Here is a 21,736-nt window from a genome sequence, read left to right as displayed (position 1 = left end):
TTGGCAGTATGCAGTAGCATCAAAACACCAAATGTTGTCTGCTATACTAAAATTAGAGACAGTTGGATATTTCCTTTTAGTGATTTATAGATCTGTTATGTACCAGATTGTCTTGTATACAAAATGAAAGTTGTTTGCTCACATTCATATGGGATAAGTTGTGCTATTTATAGGCTCATGTGCATTAAAATCACACTCAAACATGTACCCACCCACACCCCTTCTGCGTTACATAGAGAGCCACTTTAGTTTTTCCACTGGATATTACAGGCATAGGCAAACTCGGCCCTCCAGATGTTTTGGGACTACAACTCCCATCATCCCTATCTAACAGGACCAATGGTCAGGGATGGTAGGAGTTGTAGTCCCAAAACATCTGGAGGGCCGAGTTTGCCTATACCAGGGATATTAGAAGCTGAATATGTTTAATTAGCCATATCAACTTGTGTAATACTAATAGACTATGATTGTTTAGAATGCTTCTTATTAGTTTACTGGAGTCTCTTAATGCCACTTCCATTACTAAAATATATGCTTGCGAGAATCTTATTCTTAGCTACAGAAACCTTTCACGTTATTAGAACGGCAAAGTTTGCTATGCTGTGTAGAAGACAAATGCCATGTAGTTTCATACTGAATATTTATACTGAGTATTAGATTATAAAAAATGCATTACTATTTTAGCTTTAAGAAGGTTAAATGCTTGGGAGTCATTTAAACTCTAATTAATTTCTCTTAATAGCTGTCTACTTGCAAAGGACAGCGGTATGATAATTGTTTTATGATGGTTAGTGTTTTATTTAGAAGCCTCCTTCCCTGGATCACGTGAGTATAAAAGAATATTACACTTCATATAAAAAAACCCAGGACTTCTGTATACATGAAATACATAAACATTTGCAAAAATATTTTCAAGTCTTAATATTTTTTTAAGTAAATGGGTTTTTAATTCACATGTATATTTATATACTGCCTTATTCAACACATTATGGATTTTGTGGTTGCAATAATGTTTCCAATATCTCTTTAATAAAAAATGTGGAAGGTTTCTGAGCTGGCATATGTATGGCTACTTCTATGTTAATATACATTGCACAGAGGCAAGTGTATATTCCATTATTTGCCAGATACAAGAGTGGCCAAAAAATCGACAACAAAGGCTGACTTGCTACTTGTTTGGAAACTGCAGTAAATTAAGGGCCATTGCACTCATACTACAATCCTACACTGGTTTATTGCAAAAAAAATCCTATTGAAATCCATGTAAGATTTATTAATAATTAAATATGCTTAAGACATTTTGGAATGCATTTCAATAAATTTGAGTTACTATAATTATTTCTAAAAAAGAAAAGGCATTTGTCTAACACCTGTCTCTAAAAATCTTCTGCAAATTTATGATGAGACCCTGATACCAGTAGAGCTGATAGAATTTTTTCTTCATCTTTTACTAACTTTTAGGAGAACAAGATCAACTCTTCAGTTTTTGGTATTTTAATTGAATTAGATACTATGTAACCATGACCTAGAAGTCTTTTATGTTTTAATCTTTTGATGTAGTATTCCCATGGCAATATATAAGGGCTCTCGCTAAGTGTTGCTCTCACTAACACACACACACACACACACACACACACACACACACACACAGAGAGAGAGAGAGAGAGAGAGAGAGAGAGAGAGAAGCCAGTGCTGTTATAAAAAAACTTGCCAGCTCAGTATTATTATAGGAAGTACCATAATTTTCCATCTATAAGAAGATGCCCCCATGTATAAGATGGGGACTATTTTTAGGGACTCAAATTTAAGAAAATTGGGGGAGATGGCACAGAGTTGTTGACCTTGGGGGGGCGGATTGCTCACCCGAATGCATCACAAAATCTGCGTCCCATCGCTGGCAGAAGCTGCCTATCACCCACCCAACTGCCAGAACATCAGCCAATCAACACCACCCATTGACGCAGCAACCAATAACACGCACAATGGCTATTGACAGCCGCAGCAGCAACTAATCAAATGTCTACCCTATGCACTACCCATGTATAAGACGACCTCCACTTTTTAGCATGATTTTTAAAGAAAGAAACATAGTCTTATACACGTAAAAATATGGTGACTGGTGTGCATGTAAAACCACCTGATGCTCTAACTTAGTAATTCAGTTTTCAAAGTGTATTCTGCCTGTGGCTACTCAATGGAAAATAATTGCAATTTTTGAAGTCAAAACCATGGAATGGGTCCCTCCAGAACGTACTATGTAATGAGAGAGTACCCTGCATGGCAGCTGCCACTCCCCAACCTTCCTTCTAATGTTGACTTTTATACTGTTTGTTTTGTATTGTAAACTGGCCCAGAGTTATATATGGGGTTCTGTAGAAAATAATGAGTATAGGTGTTTGGGATATTGCTACCCACGGTGGGTCCGAGATGAGAGGGATTTTTTTTAAAAAAAAATCCCCATGTGTGTAATCTGTACATCTTTGTTATTTCTGTTGTTATGTAGGAGCCGTGCTTTTGGCCAGCATGCAGGGATTAACAGTCAATATTGATCCGATTTTATATACTTGGCTCACGTACCAGCCTCAGAAGCGAAGCAGCAGACCGATGCAGCAGGTAAGAAATACTGAAATGCCTTCTCTTTGTGTGTACTTAAGTAGCATGTCTTGTCTACATTAGTGGGAGAGAAAACGAATGCCATCATCCTGCATCTCTTATAAGTATCTTGCTGTTATTCAATAGTAGAAGCACAGCTGTGCTTATTGTTAAAAATAGGAGTCTTCTGTTTTGTTAGTTGTTGCCTTATTTTATGTTCACTGTATAAGTGTGTGCTTCTATCTATCTATCATCTATCTATCTATCTATCTACCTATCTATCTATCTATCTATCATCTATCTATCATCTATCTATTATCTATCTATTTTAGTTTACCCCCTTTGAGGACAACATCATTGAAAATGTAACTAATAAAATCAACAGATTTTATCCCCTCTAATGTAAAAAATGTATCTTTAAACAGGTAATTTGTGTGAAAACTGACTTCATTTTAATGATTTATGCCCAGATTAAAAGAAAAGGTTACATTATTTTTAGAGCTGTACGTAATAATATACTGTATAGGTAGCATACTTTGCAGCAGGAGAGGCTAACCTATGGCTGTCCATATGTTGTTGAACTCCAATTCCTATCAGCCCTATAGAGAATGGCCAATAGCCAGGGAAGATGAGAGCTACACTTCAGCAACATCTGAATGATATATTTGCAAATAGGATTAATAAGAGTTTTAAATTAAAATGTTAATATGTTAAGCTGCTTCTTTAACGGCTAGCTAAAAGTTGAACATGGCATTGTATTGTTCATGAACATTCTTCTTTAAACGTAACTTTAGTTAGGAGCCTTATGCTTTCAGAATATAGCAACATATGTCATATTTGTGCTTTTCCCACTGCAAATGAAAACACAAGCCAAATCGTAGCGGCTGTTACATATTTGAATAAGGATCTATGTAGTTCCTGTTGCAACTATGTGGTTAGTGCTTTAGGGGCAAAAGAGGATGTTTTCCCATATCTGCATTTGGCTTCCGCATGTATCTGAACATTTCTCCCCATTTTGAATAGTGAACAATGTGGACATTCAGGTTTAAAAAAAAATAGTAAAGGTCCATGAAAAAGTTTATGAATGCCTGCACAAACCTGCATAATACCTTCTGACTTTCTTTACTGATCACTAGTAAAATACAGTATTTCTTTCTTTTTTTAAAAGGAAAAACAGATAACTTAAGCTCAGCTAAAAGTGTTGATTTATGGGAAACCAAGTTCATAATTATCCAGTATATCATCCAGTTATGATTATCACCCAGGCTGTCCAGAGTCTAAGCTGTGCTGCTAATGCCGCAACACCTCGGGACGCACCCGATCTTTAAACAGTATATGCAATAACAAGGGGGAAGATTCAAGGGGAATATAAAGGTAGTGGGAAGAGTTTGGACGTTGATGTCGTTGCACAAACTTAACTGTCACAGAATGTAACAATAATAACTGCTGCCCTAGTGGCTGTGCAGCATCTGTCACAAGCACAAAACACTCGATAGATTCGGCTGTTGCACTGTGCTGAGAGCAATTTTCCCAATAGCGGAATGGTTGTTGTGCTTGTGGGCTGCAAAAACAGGAGATGACCCAGTGTGTAATATGCCTTCAAAGTCTAATATACTTATTTAATGGGGTGGCCAGTGCCCACTAGACTTTGTGGGGCTGCTAGGAGGTCATGGACGCATGGGCAGTGAGTGGCCAAGTTGTTCTGGTTCACTACCCAACCCCCTTGCAAATTACTGTGGACACTTCAAGCATTGCAGTTTGACTAAAAGCACCTAACTAAAAGATTAAAATCAGCTATGAAACTCACCATGTGACTTAGTGCCAGTCACCATCTCTCAGGCTAACCTACCTCACAGGGTTGCTTTGAGGATAGAATGGGGAAAAGAAGACTCATGAATGTCACCTTGAGCTCCCAGGAAGAAAGGTGGGATGGATATAAACGTAATACGGGCACATAAGGAACAAATAAAATAAGGTTCTCTCCAGCCAGCTTGCCCCTGATTTTGAACTGGGGTAGGGGGTCCGGTTCAGAATAAGGAAAAAAGCCTAGCCTGAAAATCAAAGAAAAAGTAATCGGGGACACAATCAAGATAGTCAGGCCTTGTAGGCCCTCGGCAAATCCAATTTGTCTGCTGGGACAAGTTTGCCTAAGTGTGTAAGTCATGATCCCATACGACATATGGGCACTGCAGCCGGAGTTCTCATCTGCACTGTCCTTTTTTTTGTAATAGCATTTTAAGTTTGCCAAGGTGTTTTTTTATCCTCACAACAACTCTGTAAAGTAGACTATAGTCCAATTTTAGCAAAACAAAAACTGCATCGTTATCAAGTTTATTTTATTTTATTTTAAAATTATGGTATAAGCTTGGGGAGGGGGCCAAAGTCCACTTTATCGTGTGCAGTAGGCTTGGTAATCATGAAAGTTCATGGAATAAAACATTTTCTAACCTCTAAAGTGCTGCTTCACTATTTCATTTCCACTGTAAGCCATGGTTAGTTGGCTGCCCCTTTGACTGAAAGCATACCAGAGTAATGCTCCCAACACTGCAAAATGAGCCAGTGACAGATAGGAACATTAAGTTCAGTCCCCAGATCCTCTGATGTGGCTCTTCGTTAAAGTTATGAGGACAAGGAGGCACTTGCCAATAGGCTTATTGAGAAGGAAAATGTGTAGGCAATATTCCACCCAATCAAAATGCTGTCTAAGTGGTTTAACAATTAGCACCACTCATTCCTCCTCTTCTCAAACCACATCTTCCTCTCCCAGAGGAGACAGCATTAGGAAGTATAAGTTCCAAAAATAAATGCCACGAACATGTACAGAATTCACCAGCATCACCAGTGAGGAACCTCTGCTGCTATGTAATAAGATGATTCCACAACAGGTATCCTTTGCATACATCATATAAGCACCACAGTATAAAATCCTGCAGGATCAGACAAAAAGCCCCTCTAGTCCAGCATCCTGGTCTTACAGTAGCTAAATAAACAACCCCCATGTAGCATTTTTAAACCTAAAACACAGGAATGCAGAACCTCAGAACTTGTCTCAAACCTAAACACACATGGACAAAACCTGTAGTTCCAATTACCCACAAGTGTTAAAAATTGCAACACACACAGAATCCACCCACCATTTCTTCTCCATATCCTTTTCCCCCCGTCACAAAATATTTACAAAGTATAAAGTGAAAAGTTGATAATATTGAAAGATCTTCACACACCCCACCATTGTTCTCTTCCTAACAAATACTAACGAAAAGCTAGCTGCTCTAAACTAGCAACCACACCGTTCGCCATGCTAGCTAAAACGAATGTGCTTTGAAGTCTGGGCATTGCCCTAGGGCAGCCACGAGCATGCTTGGACTGCCCTTCAAGGTAGCCCTCCTAGGCTAATACTGAGACAGCTAGTTAGCCTCATAACAACAGATAGAATATAGTGTGGCTGCCTTTCAGACCATCCAGTCACATGGTTTCCTGTTTAGAGACACAGGGGAGGGACCTGTGTGCCCTCTCTGTATTTTTACAGAGACCTGATTGGCTAGAGAACTGTAGATTGACAGAAATGCTTGCAGAGCTTCTCCACATCCAAACAGAAGTATAAAATGTGTCTGGGACAGGAAAGAGTGTGTAACGTTGACATTTTGTGGGGGAATATATCTTTTTAATTGCTTGACATTTTCCTTGGGAGGGCTGTACCATAGTGGACCTGCCTCCACTGAATGTTTTTGATATTGCTTTTGTTATATAATTAATAACATCAATTTTTTCTAATATACTCCTTTATAAATCCAGTTGGTTACTTTTGTACCTTTACATGCTGATTGCAGCATCTGGGCTTGATGAGGCATGTGGCCCTCACCTGTTCTGTATCTCCTCCAGTTGAGGAATGACACACCTCCTCCCACAGCTAGCGAGCCTCACCTGGCCAGCTAGAGAGCTGGGCCATGGGCCTTTGTCTGCCTTAGCCAACTAAAGCACCCCTCCTGCTGTTCCCTGTGCCTCAGAGCCTGCCGTGTTCATGGGGACAGGAGCCCCTCTGGTGATGGGTCCTGCTACTGTGGTTTCTGTGAATTGACCCCCCATTGCCTCGCCATCCTCCATCAACCTGTGAGTACTTCCTTCCCCATCCCCAGCTTGCTCCGGTATGTCGTAGTCCCGGCTGCACCCCTCATGGGATCCTCTTCCTTCTTTCCATCATCCTGCCAATTCATGACAGATATTGGTGTTGAAAAGAAATAATAATTACTTTAAATGCCGTTGCTGAGGTATAAAGAAGCTTTTTTTTAAAAAAAAGGAGACCATCAATAGTATTGCATTAATTTTATACCATGTGGTGAGCCACGAGGTAGGAAAATACTATTTTTATTCATACCAGCCTTCAAGGAGCTCAGAACGGCAAATTTGTCTTCTATCCAAAGTACCAGCAAGGCCCAGACTTCATTAATTCCCTTTAAACATCCTTAGACTGGTCTCTGATCTGCTATGTGTAATCTACAATCTGTATACCAGACACTTAACTAACTAACTAACTAACTAACTAACTAACTAACTAACTAATATACTATATACATACATACATATGGCACATGTTTCCTCCAAGGAGCTCAATGTGGCATATGTCTCTCCTCTATGCATTTCCCCCCCTCAAAACAACTGTTTGAGGCAAATAAGGCCAGAGATGGTAGCAGGCCCAAGTTCACCAAATAGCCTTCACAGCTGTGTTGAGATTTGAAATTTAGTCCTCCTAGTCCTGCGGTGACACTCTAGCCACCACACCAGCTCTCTCTCAGCATATGTCTTTTTTAGCACAAATAAATAGTTTATTGATCTATGGCTGGATACTTTAATTTAGGACTTAAAATAGTCAACATTCATTCAGGGGAAATGTCAAATTGAGTACCCTTTATAAAGCTCACTTTTGAGGGTCAGTCTACTATTTGCTACATTTTAGTTAATGTTTTCCAAAAAAAACCACATGTGGGTTTGGCCACATTAATCCCATTGACTTCAACAAATAGAAAGCCTCTTCCCCAGCTTTGAAAATATACCCCATAATGCTTGCTCTGTGGCTTTAGATATTTTCCACAGTGATGCATTAAAAGGTTAGGTAAAAGCCATGTAATTATTGTGCATTCTATACAATCTTGCGACTGTTCAAGAGAGGGGGGAAAGCATATGTCCACATGTGTTCTCCTCTAACCATCTGGTCTACATCAAGACAATATCTGCATTAAAAATAACTGTAGTGTTCTATATTTGTCAGCCTTCCTTGAAATACAGTTTTCTAGTGGAGATCAATTTGGACACAAAATTAAGACACGTGTGCATTGCGTGAAGGGGAATTGTGAGTGGAATGACGCCGCAGGGCTGTGCAGCGTTAGGTGTAGAAGTCTGTTAGAGAAGGGCTTTCCTTTGCAAATGTCTGTGCCTGACGCGTTGCTGTCAGAAACAGAGTCAGACACACCTCATTACCTTGGGGCAGACCAGAGTTCTCCACTCACATCCCTTTGTTTGTGCGATTCCTCTTCATGCAGCATACAGTGTAGTGAAACGTCCTGTATATACTTGCAACTACCATAACACTTTTGTTTGCACAAAGAAATGAGAACAGTGAGAGTTAATAGTTTATAGACCTGGAAGGTTTATTTGTTTGTATGAGGACCAGTTATAAATCATCTCCATACTATTGGTGATTCCGCGGTTCTCAACAACAACAGATGACTCTTGCTGTTCTTTATTAAGCTTTGTCTTAGGGTCATCTGGAGAGGAGGAGGAGGCTTCATGTCACAAAAAAGGTCATTCAGGTCCCACTTTTCTGTGTGTGCAATTGGCACACAAACATTCAACCACTCTGTGTGTAGATAATCTGGACAGTAGTGTTGAAGGACTATGGCCCACTTCAGATGTTAGGTACTCCAGTCAACGAACCATGACTAGGTAATAGTTTCAGTCTCTTGTCTGAGAGCCAACAATGGTTACAATGGTTCAGACATATCGTAAACCATACATGTGAGTGAGACCCAGGGTGTGAGCTCTATAGAAGAGGGATCTGTGCCAAAAATGTGTCAGACATTTGCTCTACTTCCCCTTAAGACAATTCCAGTGCTACACACCCGTTCTCCTATCCCTGGGAATTGGTAATAATGGTGGACTTAGCCCCTTGGCTCCAACTTGAGGCACCAAATAAATATGTAAAAATATGCATTTTCATTCTGAAATAAATGCTAATTCGTGCTCCGGTGGATGTTGTACAAAGGATACGTGCAGAATTAAAACAGAAAATGTGAAAAGCTGTTCTTATAATAAATATGCTATTGGATATTTTGCCGCTTCTTTATTGCTGTTTACTTTGCTATTAATTAGGTGAGTCACCCAATTATATTCTCTCTCCCCCCCCCCCATTTATATTCCATCTTTCTTCTATAGAACTCTGAGTGGTATAAATAGGATTTCTTTTTGGTCTCCCATTCAGGCATTGACCAAACCAGTCCTGCTTAGCATTAACAAAGTTGCTGTATCATGTGTCTTCAGATCATGTCCATTATAGTGGCTGAGTCTAGATTTTTAATGTAAAAAACCCGTAAATTGCCTTTGAAGAAAATGTAGCATCAGTAACTGCAGCTTGATAGTTGGCACGCATCCATTTCTTTGTATACCAGGAAATGGCTGTGACTTTATATTGAAAAGTATAAGGTTCTATTTTTATTGTTGTGTGACTCTCTTTTATTGCCATCATGTCAGTTCCAAAGTGGTAATGTAATAAAGGTAACAGTGTATTATTCTATGTAAGTAGAACTGTTTTTGGAATGTGGAGCTATTCATTATATTTTGCTCAGTTGTAGTAGCCTCCAGTAGAAAAGTGTTTCCAATAATGATGTTGAATAAGTAAGCTGAAATCTCACTTCTTTCATTGATTTTGTTTTTATTCAGTTCATTTTGGATTTCAGAAATAGTGCACTAGTCTTTGTTATTTTAACTCATTTGCAACTACTCATTCTACATGCATATTTTATGGCTTTGTTTTTCATCTGTTAATTTTTGCCTGCTGTAATTGTTACCTCTGTTTTATATACATTATAAAATGAAAGAATAATAAAAAAATACAAAAAAGAAATATTGCACTAGTAAAACACACTGCATTGTTCAGGAGCCTAATTCAATTCTCTCCTTTCTGGGGAACAAAATAGCATAAATCCGTCATCACAACCCTTTCTGAGCCATGAAATTAGTTTTTTTTCATGTGGGTCATACATCCTTAGCATTCCAGAGATGAGAATTTGAAATTTTTAATACTTCATACACGGTGCCATGGCACAGATGTTTTCAGAGCCCTAAAAATAACTGAGCACTTCTTTTAAATGATGCATTCTTTCAGAAAGCTCATGTGGCTTATTGAAGCAGAATGTTGTGACTGAGTCAGTCCAAAGTGCACATGCCAGATCTTCCTGTGTCCTCTGGCTTTTCCTTTCCTTTTGCTTCACAGCTCCTGTTCTTGAACTCACAGAACCTACTTTCCAGACTTGGAGAATTTTAAAAACAGTTTGTGGTGTGGTGTGGTGAGGAGAGCTGCTGAAGAAAACGAATGCATGCAAAAACCATTGCAAGCTTCCTCTCCTTTTCACATTGTGTTATGTTTGTGTTTTAATGTGGATTTAGATTTTGTTTTTATGTGCCTTTGGGTCCCCCCCCCCCCATTTCAATGCTGATCCTAAAGTTTCTGCATGGAACTAAGTCAGGGACAGCCCACCCATGAAGTAGGTTGAAGCAGCTGCCTCAGGCAACACCCATGTGGGTCCCACCCCCAGCCTGCTGCCTCCACCACTGGCACCAGCATTGATTTCCAGAGAGAACTTCCAAAATATTGCAAGATCTCACAGAGCGCGAGAGATCACGTAAGATCTCGCTGGTTCCGCTTCTGTGTGGTTGGTGCTGTTGTGGCAGAGGAGTGGGCAGAGGTGGCTACACGGCAGAGTAGGAACAGTACTTCGCAGCAAAATGGGATGTGCCATCCCTTAAGTAAGTGTCATTTATTCCGCCTGATCTTGCTCTATTCACATTCAATAGTCTTGTGGCAAAATTACTAATTTTCTTCTTTCACAGAAAAGAGACATGTAAAAGTAGGTGGACTAAAAACTATTCAACTATTTCTCGGTATTGAAAAACAGGGAATTGTCGCTGAAGCAACTGCTAGGCAACTGTTGGTAGTGTATATTTTGTTCAAAGGACACTAGCAGCCTCTTACTTGGTGTTGCTAGGGGATTCTAAGAAACAACAACAACAAAAAAGTTTTGAAATCAGATTGGCCTGCCATCTTGATGCGAAAGATGGATCCTGATCTAGTTCACTTGATCCAGTGAAGTAGATCAGGATCTACTTTGGGTGTTTGTCTGTCTGGCAGTTTTATGTGATGCAAGTAACCAAAGAGGTGACAAGATTTAAACAGTAACTTAAAATTTAAAATGAAACCCTACTGATCATATCAGTGAAATGAGATGTTGTTAATTTTGTAAAACATTTCTGGTATCAATTCAATGTATATCAATACAGTTGAGTATGTTTATCAATTATTGTCAGATACATCATTTTCAAAATTAGCAGGAACTTTGGTGTGGATCTTTTTATTTGCCACATGCAAATTGCCATATTACCTCCTCATAATGCAGAACAATTCTGACTGTTGTATTTTCTCATTATTAAGCAGTTTTCTAGAGATAGTTGACATAATTGGCATAGTTATATTTGAATAATTGAAATCTTTAATTCTCATAAATACATTCCAGTTGCTTAGTTTTCTGTTAACTGGTGAGTGTTTTCTTCTTCTAACGTTAAGGTGGCTGTGCAGAAGTGATAGAGATAACAAATCAATGTTGTATCACTTGCATAAGAATCCTTCTCATGTTCTCCAGCTGTGGTGCAGTTGTCATTTGCTATTTTTTCCAACTGCAATTTCCTTGCTGGTTTGTGGCTAAAACCCAACATCTTGATCATTTTCCACCCAGTTTAAGATTGATCTTTCATTTACTTTATAGTTACAGCCAGCAGTGCCAAAAAGCTGGCAAAATTGTATTGGGTGTCATCAGCTTCAGCTTCAAGCCTGAGTGCAGTGAGCAAAGATGAAACAGCTGTTTCATTGTCCAGATCAGCACCCAGTACATGGCCATAATTTTTTCCATCTTTCTCTGGCTGTGATCATTTTTATTTCTCCCTCATTTCAAATAGCATAGTGTACAATATTTACCCTTCTCTACTGTTATACCAAACTGACTAGATTTTCAAGCCATATTTTTGCATCAAACTAGTTGTACTGTCTCCGGCTTTTGTTTTGCCAGGTTTTCAGCTTCCTTTTATATTTGACATAGTAGCATCTTGGCAACAGTATGGTCAGTAGTTGAGAAAAGAGGAGGGAAACGCCTTGTTTCGTACTTTATTTTAAGAGGACAGTTGTATGGTTTTTTTTAGAATTGTAACTCAGAATTAAAATGACATGTAGCAATCCTATCTTCTGTATATTGGCATCCAATAATAGAATTAGGAGCTAGACTTCAGGTGTCACTGCAATCCTCTAGTCTTAGTATGAAGAACTGGCTGCATACATAACTGCCCAAGAGGAGAGCTACTGTTATGGATCAGGAAATGGTTAAGCAGTGGGAAGCAGACAGTAGGAGTAAATTGACATCTTTCCAAACGGAGGGATGTACAGCGTTGAGTTCCCCAAGGATCGGTATTGGGAACTGTGCTTTTTAACTTGTTCACAAATGATCTAGAGTTAGGGGTGAGCATGAGGTGACCAGGTCTGCTGATGATACTAAATTGTTCAGGGTCATTAAAACAAAAAGAGATCGTGAAATGCTCTAAAAGGACTTCTCCAAACTAAGAAAATGAGTGGTAAAATGGCAAATGCAATTCAATGTAAACAAATGTAAAGTGATGTGTGTTGGGTCAAAAAATAAAAATCTTAATTTCACATTTATGCTAGTGAGGTTTGAAGTGGCAGTGAATGAGAGCTTGGGATCATAGCGAGTATCTTGAGGAAGATGTTGATCCTGTGTTTGGCAGCTGTGAAAAAGGAAAATTTTGTGCTAGGGATTATTAGTAAAGTTTTCTTCCTCTCTCATAGTGTTAGAACATCCAATGAATATGAATGCTGGAAGATTCAGTACAGATAAAAGGAAGTATGGGAAAGTTAAACTGTGGGACTTGTTCAGATAGCTGCCATCTTGAATGGCTGTACAAATGCATTAGATAAACACGTGGATAAACACTGTTTATCTGGGAGCCTGGAGGCTTACACATTTGCACTAAGCCATGGTTTGTCTTAGCATCTTAGCATGATGTGCAAACCAGGTTTCTGACTCCCATAGCTGTAACTCTGCTCTACAATATGGGGATAATAATCCTTTGGGACAAATTCTTAGACTGGCATCCAAAACAACTGCAGGGCTACCAAAACTGTTGACAGTGACTGACATTACAATGATGTGTAATGTTAGGGCTCCTTCAGTGGAAAATTAGTAAAAGCTTGTTTTCTGTAATTGTTAGGAAGAACAAATGGAGTGGAGTTGTATACAAGAATGTGACTATTAAAGCTTTTCATCATTCCATTTTCACAATTTGCTTTGGCATTCTATATGCTTTAGTTATTAAGTCAAAGCTTTTCCCTAGGAACTTATGGTGATAAAAGTACTGCTAATAGTGCCTTTCCTATGATATGAAGTATCTTTTCCTATGTACTGCTCATAGTTTCTGAGTAAGTCACTGTACTTTTCTTCTTTTTCTAGCAGTCTGGATCTGTTTCTCTGGGGACACCAGTGACTAGGAAAAAAGAGGATGAGGTATCAGTTGGAAGTACGCCTTTGGCTAAACAGCAATCAAATCAGGCCTCTGAATATGCCAGCAGCCCTGTCAAAACAAAAACTGTAACAGGTATGTTTTGTTTTCAGTTAAATCAACCCATTCTCCAGGAACTTTTTCCCCCCTTGACATGTGTACATTCCTGCAGGGTCAGGTGTACGTATTGGGACACATTTCTGCAGTTAATGTAGAAAGCTTCATATACAATTTCTGCAGTTTTAATGGATATATTTTCAGTTCAGTTCTACAATGTTAGATCGCATTTTCTAACTTTAATCCCAAATTATTTTTATAGTACTTCATTTTAATACATCATTGGGTCAGCTCAAGTTTGCTGGCCTCTCCAAAAAGATAGCTGTTCAGAGAATGCTTTAGTGAACATAGTGTATCTTACTTTTTTCAATGCTGTTGTATAAACAAGACACAATGTAGTATAATGGCAAAGAGTGCTGTGTTTGGTTGCAGGAAACTTGAGCTGAAATCCACACTTTGCACTGAGGCTTGCAAGATGGGTTTTTTTTTTTTGCAAGTGTAGAGGGAGATAACATATTGTAAATAATAGGTCACCTGGTACATAATGCAGGAGGGTTATTATATAGCATGCCATTCTTTTGGGCTTCTTGGAGGCACCTCTGGGAAATAGGATGCTGGACTAGATAGACCTTTGGTCTAAAGCAACAGGGCTGCTTTATTTCCTTTCCATTTACATTAACATCACTTGCAGTGGAGGCTTCTCTGTTGGACGAAGTGGAGCATAGCCCACCTGAGATTCTGAGCCACCCCAAACTCCAGAGCCATAGTCCAGTCTTTCTCCTGTCTCCCACAATCATTATTAATGTGTTATCTACTGATTTAGAGGCTTCCTATATACTTTTGCCCATCTCTTCTGCTTTGTCAATCAAAACAATCACCACCAGCAGGTTCCATCCCTTCCCTAGCAGCTCTTTCCCACAGAAATGACTTCAGTAGGGCAGTTGATTCTTTTGATGCTACTTAAGGAGTGGTCAGTGACTTAATTTCTCTTTATTTCTCAAGAACAGTCTCAGAGAACCAAAGTGTTGATGGCTGCATTAGCGGAAGGGAATGCCCTGGGTTTTATGCCCTGCTGCTGTATTTTAGCACAGCTGAGGGTTTCGCCACTCGTCTCTTTTAATTCAGCTATGAAGAGAAAAGGCCACAACAAGTGTCTTTAATTTGCTGTCTCATCTTTTGAGGAAAAGCTGTATCTTAAATCAACCCTAGAGATGGATGGAATCAGTTTCAAATTATTTAATGAAATTAATATTTGCTCATGAAGAAGGAAACTTTTCTTGGTGGGACTGATACATTTTTAAAACGTTTCCGTTATAATAACATACTTTCTTTTACCAGCTCAACTTAAATCTGTTTCTTTTTCTGTTAATTGGATCTTTAGTTTTATTGTAAAATAATTCTGTGGAACTGAAACTTGCAATTAATGAGCAGCATATGGTAGATTTTATTCTCTTAGGAGATTGTTTGGTTTGATAGCTGTTAGACTTTATTGTAATTTTTTGGACTGTTTGCATTTGTTGATTTAAAAGTCTGCTGCTACCTATCAAACCTTAAAATTAAGATAGCAAAGATTTTTGGAGCCCATTTTTATGCATGCTAACTTGAAAGCCCCAGTGAGTTCAATGGGGAAATATTCCCAAGTGAGTGGGCATAAATTGCAGCCTTAATTTCACAACAATTGTATATTTTAGAAAACTTTTGAGTGATTAACAAAATGTCCTGTGCACTGTCTTAAAAGTCCTTTATGACTTTCAGTTACAACATGAGTCTTAGGGAGCTGTCTTGAGAACTGCTAGAAACTGATATTGTATATTGTGCTCTGTGATGGCAACTTTGGTTGCAGCTGGTATATAGCTTAAACTCCTGTTCTTTGATTCTAGTAGTTTGGGAAGTAATGGCAACTGAAACCTTGTTAGAAATAAAGGGTGGGAAAATATGATTTACTCGGGAAATAATAATAAAAAGCCCAGTGTTTTACAAACACACAGAGACACACAGCTCTTGCCCTTGCTCTCAAAATAAATGGCCTTGTCTCTTCTGAATTCCCAATAATTTTCTCAGCTGACATTTTCTTGTCCCTCTGCTGTTTGGAGACAAACAAAGGTTATGTCATCTTGAGGTCAAGACTTGCCACTTTGAAAATATTCCCTAGTTCCGTGTTCCCATTACTGAGCATTCAGCAGAGAGCATTCCATCCAGACATATATCACTTTTTAAATATTTTTAAATATTTACTGAACTTTTAAGTTCAGTAAAAGTTTTTGTGCCTGTAAACTATTTTTATTGTTTGATCAGTATAGAATAAGAGTTGAACATTTTCACAAAGAGGTGTTTTAACAAAATGACCCACTATAGTCCTTAGGTATCGTCACTTATTTTGACATTTTAGCAATGTGATTTCTCAAAATGAAACATATATTGGGATAAGAAAAAGGGAAACTACTTCCCTTCATTTCAAAAGATACTACAAAATGACCACCACCTCCAGAATGCCGTTTTCAGCCCATGGCTAGAATTTGTCAGTGGCTGAACAGAATACGTGAATTCTTATCTTCCTTTTTAATTTTGTTGGACTTCTGCCATCCTTCTCCATTGGCCATGCTGGCTGGGGCTGATGGGGGTTGTAATCCAGTATCTGCAAGCATCATGATGGCTGTTCCTTGGATTAGAAAATTGGCTACGAAAATTGGCTTTAACCCTTTCCCTTGCCTGCTCTGCCCTGAATCCTTTAACGTGCACGGGGACATCCTAACTGGCAGCTATATGAGGAAATTCAAAAAGTGCTGCTGGCAATTTAACCTCCATATCTTATGTATCATTAACTATGTATTATCACAGTCATGAGGGAATAAAATGTGGCTACTTTAGGAGGCTAATTAGATTGTGAGACTTTTATAGTCTTTCTGCAACACTTAGTGGGTTTTGAGGTGTCTTAGAGTATGGTGTGTAAGTGTATGGTTAAGTCTGAGCCCTGAAAGTGACATGTTCAGTCCAGCCCTGACTGATGGAGGCAGCGATATATGGAAATAATTCAAAGTTTCATCCATGCTTTGTAATGCAATATTTAATGTGATTTTTCTGTACAATAAAATTTATTCATGATAAAATTGCATCGTTATGTTAAGCTCCTCCTTTAAGCTTTTTTTAAAAATAAATTACAAGTGATTTATATTCCCTCTCCTGTTTCACTTTTGTGAGTGACATTCCCACACCTCCACTTCACCTCTGTGACTAAATCCTACCCACCTCTTTCTTTCCTTGCTGGGTTTGTCACAATCTTAAAAGGATTTCACATCCTTATTAAGAGGAAAGCCTAGTTTGTGTTAGGTTTGTTTAACATTGGGGTTGATGTAATACTTAATTGCAGAAGTGAACAGTACATGCAATCCTGTGACCCTCTAGCAATTGAAGGACCCCTAACCATTACATCTACACCATCTTTGAATGGAGGGAGGGTGTGGAGAAGTAAATAGAGTGAGCACTAATAAGTTGGGGCAAATGGAGCATTTAAACTAGCTGGAAAATACCCAGAAAATTTGGGGATTCAGTGTTGGGCATTTGATCCTTCATAATTATTTTTTCTTGGTTTTGTTTTGTATAAACCTAGCAAGCAGACCCGATTTGAATGCAAAACTGGATTCATTCTTAAACTTAAATGCTAAGACTTTGGTGGGCTGTGAAATCTGTTGGCAGAAGGGAAGCACTTAAATTAGGAGATCACACATTTCCGTTTAGTTAACTGAAGGGCTATTGTTTGTGTGTGCCTGCTGTGCAGTGGATGCTTGAACAAGGATGCTTTAGGTGGGTGAAGAATGTTAACTAGACATGAAAGAGTACAATATTTGTATTTAAATCTGATATTTCCCACAAGATTTGGAGTGGGGGAAGAACGTTTTCCGGTGTATTTTTCACATGCTGGCAGTAATCCATCAAAACAAGCCCAACCATGCTGTTTTGTAAAGATTCTGTTTTTGTCCTGCATACTGGTGACCACAAGTTTTTATTCATATTGATGCAGAGCACATTGTACCGCTTTCTCTTTTGTGTATCAACATCTTCATCCTTGGGAGCTGGTGAAAGGCACCATCAGGGATTAAAAGCAGAAGTATTTCTCTTATACAAAACTTATGTAAAACAACTTTTAGCAAAGGCAGCTTTTACAACTCAATAAAGTATGGAAACCATAAGATGCTTGGTTCAGGCGAAAAAAGGGGGGAAGTGTCCCAGAAATTCAGGTATCTTGTTGGGGTTGTTCTGTCAGCAGTTTGCATACATAATAAAATCTACCCATTCACCACAGAAAATGTCTAGTTTGCTCCCAAGGCAGTCAGACCTTTCGTGCTGTCTTTTCATACATTGTGAAGACACAGAGCTTATCATACCATCTATCAGTGTGCCTTCTAAGGTTTTCCAGAACCATATGATTACAAGTCTGCCATCAGCATGAACCCAATCAGCTCCTTACTTTTAAGATTTTTGTTTTGTCCATCTGAGATGTTTAGCAAGGTCAGCGTAGAAATAGAAAAAGAGCTGGTTTAGTGATCATGTTAATTTCCAAGAACTCTTTCCCCACAGGTTTGCCACACAAGGGTATTCCAATCCCAACAAAGTTAGTAATATGGCAACACTAGCAAATCGGAAAAAGGTTTTTATTTACGTAAGATAACTTACCGGTACATAATTACTGGAGTGTAATGCCAATGATACACAGTTTTTTACATAGTTTCCTTTAGTTATGCGGAGATCAATGTTAACTGCCTACTACCCCAAGCTTGTTCCACGCTGCAAAAGTTAAGCCATTGATTTAACGTAGTGCACAATTACTCTGTCATTTTAATTTATGTTGATATTTATTGAAATTTCCTATTGTCTTTTAATTTTGTTGTCCTCATTCTTTGATAAAAGATTCTTGGAAGATATGATGTTGTAATTGTAGAGGATCTATAAATGTGATATCCTGCTTGTTATGTGCTTGAAAGAGTCATGCTATTTATAAATAAGCAAATAATAAAATTATGAATAAAATGCATGTACAGATAGCATCAATTTTTAAGGAATGTGATATAAATTGAAGAGACTTCCTAGATTTGATAACCAAACTGCTGAATTGCTAATTCAGGTTCTTTGGCACAATTGAAGCTAAAATCTCCCTCTTATTTGCCAAATGTTTTTGTACTAAATTATTTGAATGTAACCACTAGCTTTATGAAATGGTGGGATCCTATTGGAATATTTTAAAAATCTGACTTTTCCACAATTGTTCATTTAGTTCAATTCAACTAAGGCCTGTTGAAACTAATGGAATAAGTTACTTCTGATTAATTAGAGACATAGGTTTCAGTAGAACTTGTGGTGACTAATTTGGTTAGATTATGCTACTATTCACCATGTAAAACAAACTTAAGTTCTCAAATGTATTCTATTGTCCTTTTATTTTTAAGAATCGCGACCTTTATCAGTTCCAGTGAAAGCCATGCTGAGCTCATCTGAAAGCTGCAGCAGAAGTCCTGAGGAAAAGATGAAAGAATTTATTGGGGTATTGTGGAATGCAGTCAAGCGCCTTACACTTCAGGTAAGATGCTGGGGGTGGTGGTGGTGGTGTGTGTGAGAGAGAAATGGAATATTTGAAATACTTAATACTTTCTAGGATTTTAGCTTATTTTGAAACCCTTGTAAGATAAGTTCCCAGCGTTTGTTTATATAAGAAATGATGAAGCCAGTCTTAAGCACTTTAAGCCCCTTTGGTTGAAACAAGAGAAGAGTTAAGTATGGTCTTCTGCACATTGTCTTGTGTGTGGTCACATGTAGCAATAGCGGTGCATTGACTGTGAGCTTTCTGCAGTGCCTTGTTTGTTTGTATATTTTGCACAATATCTCATGGTCATTTATAAGCAGCAGATTAGCGCTGCTTTTAAGAACTCCCATCATCCAAATATCCAGTCAGACTGCAACCTATGACTATCTTTTGATTTAAAAAAGGAAATTAAACTTACAGGTTGTAGTGGGAACCAGGCAAACAGTGCTCTAACTCCAGTGTACAACAGACTTTTGCTCCATTGCATTTCCTGTTCACTTGTATTTGAAAAGCATAGATTTCCAACTCCTACAGATTGCCTTGCTTATCTATATACTGTTTGAATGGGATGATTTGGACGTTTAAGTCATAAGTTCCTCTATTCTCAGCAGAAATTCTTGTCAAATAATAACAGGGTGTCCCGTCCCCCGTCCCCACCGCTGGGATTGTTGGTCAGGGAGATTTGAGCTCATGGCACTTGGGTGCCTTTTATCATTCATTTCAGTTTGAAACTAACAATACATTTTTACTTGGGGACAATAAAGTTATAAATTTAGCTCCTGGTAAAGCACATTGGTAGCCTCAGGAATGCATCCCTCCTTAGGCTTAAAATCTAGAAGACAGGATGCATGAGGAAAAAGGAATTCCTATAGCATAGCTATACAGTTCTGCCTATACAAAAAAAATCCTTCCAGTAGCACCTTAAAGACCAACTAAGTTAGTTCTTGGTATGAGCTTTCGTGTGCATGCACACTTCTTCAGATACACTGAAACAGAAGTTGCCAGATCCTTCTATATAGTGAGAAGGTGGGGAGGGGTATTACTCAGAAGGGTGGTGGGAATGGGTGATTGGCAGATAGCTGTGATGAGCCTGTTGACGACTCTTAACGACTGCAATAGGTCTTACAGGAAAAAGCAAGGGGTGAGAAGGTGAAAAATGGCTTTGTCATGTATAATGAGATAAGAATCCAATGTCTTTGTTCAGACCAGGTCTCTCCATGGTTTTAAGTTTGGTGATGAGTTGCAATTCAGCAGCTTCTCTTTCCAGTCTATTTCTGAAATTCCTTTGTAGTAAAACAGCTACTTTGAGATCTTGTATGGAATGTCCTAGGAGATTGAAGTGTTCTCCTACTGGTTTCTCTGTCTTCATCTGTTGGGTATATATGAAGTTAGACAACAGATCAACAGAGCCAGACTGATACCCAGAGAGAACTTGCTGCAAGACAGACCCAAAAAAGAAAATAACAGAACACCTCTAGTCATCACATACAGCTCCCAAGTTAAAACAGTACAACGCATCATCAGAGATCTACAACCTCTCCTGGACAATGACAGTTCTCTTTCTCAAGCTCTGGGAGGAAGACCTTTCATTGCCTACAGACAGCCACCCAATCTTAAACAACTCCTAACCCACAATAATACTACAACCAGACTTAACACGGACACTGGCACCAGAGCCTGCAATAAACCCAGATGCCAACTTTGCTGCCACATACACCCGGACAACACCATTACTGGCCCCAACAACATCACACATACCATCTCGGGACTATTTAATTGCTCATCGTCTAACATTGTGTATGCCATCAAATGCCAACAGTGTCCTTCAGCTCTCTATATTGGACAAACAGGCCAAACCTTACGCCAAAGAATAAACGGACATAAATCTGACATCAAGAATCACAAGACAGAGAAACCAGTAGGAGAACACTTGAATCTCCCAGGACATTCTATACAAGATCTCAAAGTAGCTGTTTTACTACAAAGGAATTTCAGAAATAGACTGGAAAGAGAAGCTGCTGAATTGCAACTCATCACCAAACCTAAAACCATGGAGAGACCTGGTCTGAACAAAGACATTGGATTCTTATCTCATTATACATGACAAAGCCATTTTTCACCTTCTCACCCCTTACTTTTTCCTGTAAGACCTATTGCAGTCGTTAAGAGTCGTCAACAGGCTCATCACAGCTATCTGCCAATCACCCATTCCCACCACCCTTCTGAGTAATACCCCTCCCCACCTTCTCACTATATAGAAAGATCTGGCAACTTCTGTTTCAGTGTATCTGAAGAAGTGTGCATGCACACGAAAGCTCATACCAAGAACTAACTTAGTTGGTCTTTAAGGTGCTACTGGAAGGAATTTTTTTGTTTTGACTATGGCAGACCAACACGGCTACCTATCTGTAACCAGTTCTGCCTATGCAATTTCTGGCTGTCTTGGAGAGCAACCCCTTCCCCAGAAGAACTCCTTGCCCCACAACCAGATCTATGAGCAAAGCGTGTAACAGCACCCAGGCCAGGAGTTCAGGGCTGCTCGTGCTACACAATTCTTTCCTCCAACTGCTGACTTGATGCTAGTTGGGATCATCAGCAGAGCGGGCTTGATAAAGTCCTCCTCTCTCATTGATGTCTACGGCAGTTCGTTGTTTTAAATACTGATTTAAGGGACTCCCTTGC

The 21,736-nt window shown here is 38.9% G+C and overlaps 1 protein-coding gene across 11 annotated transcripts in view; it reads left to right on the top strand.

The window, feature by feature from the left end:
* Positions 1–21,736, top strand: part of VPS13B (vacuolar protein sorting 13 homolog B) — a 357,629-nt gene that overhangs the window by 141,970 nt on the left and 193,923 nt on the right. For 6 of the 11 annotated variants that reach the window (XR_013393869.1, XM_077932820.1, XM_077932817.1 and 3 more), the window contains exons 20-22: positions 2,504–2,613; positions 13,374–13,518; positions 18,921–19,051. Coding sequence is in view for 7 of the 11 variants with exons in the window: in XM_077932820.1 (XP_077788946.1) it covers positions 2,504–2,613; positions 13,374–13,518; positions 18,921–19,051 (386 nt within the window). In the remaining 4 variants the exon portion in view is untranslated. Of the gene's footprint in view, positions 1–2,503; positions 2,614–3,760; positions 4,357–13,373; positions 13,519–18,920; positions 19,052–21,736 lie in introns of those variants that run through there. The other 5 variants (XM_077932818.1, XR_013393870.1, XR_013393871.1 and 2 more) reach the window with 5 other exon arrangements.

The sequence above is a fragment of the Podarcis muralis genome, chromosome 8 (genome assembly GCF_964188315.1).
Source record: "Podarcis muralis chromosome 8, rPodMur119.hap1.1, whole genome shotgun sequence".
NCBI classification, from domain to species: Eukaryota; Metazoa; Chordata; class Lepidosauria; order Squamata; family Lacertidae; genus Podarcis; species Podarcis muralis.
This window is presented reverse-complemented; position numbering and strand designations above follow the sequence as displayed.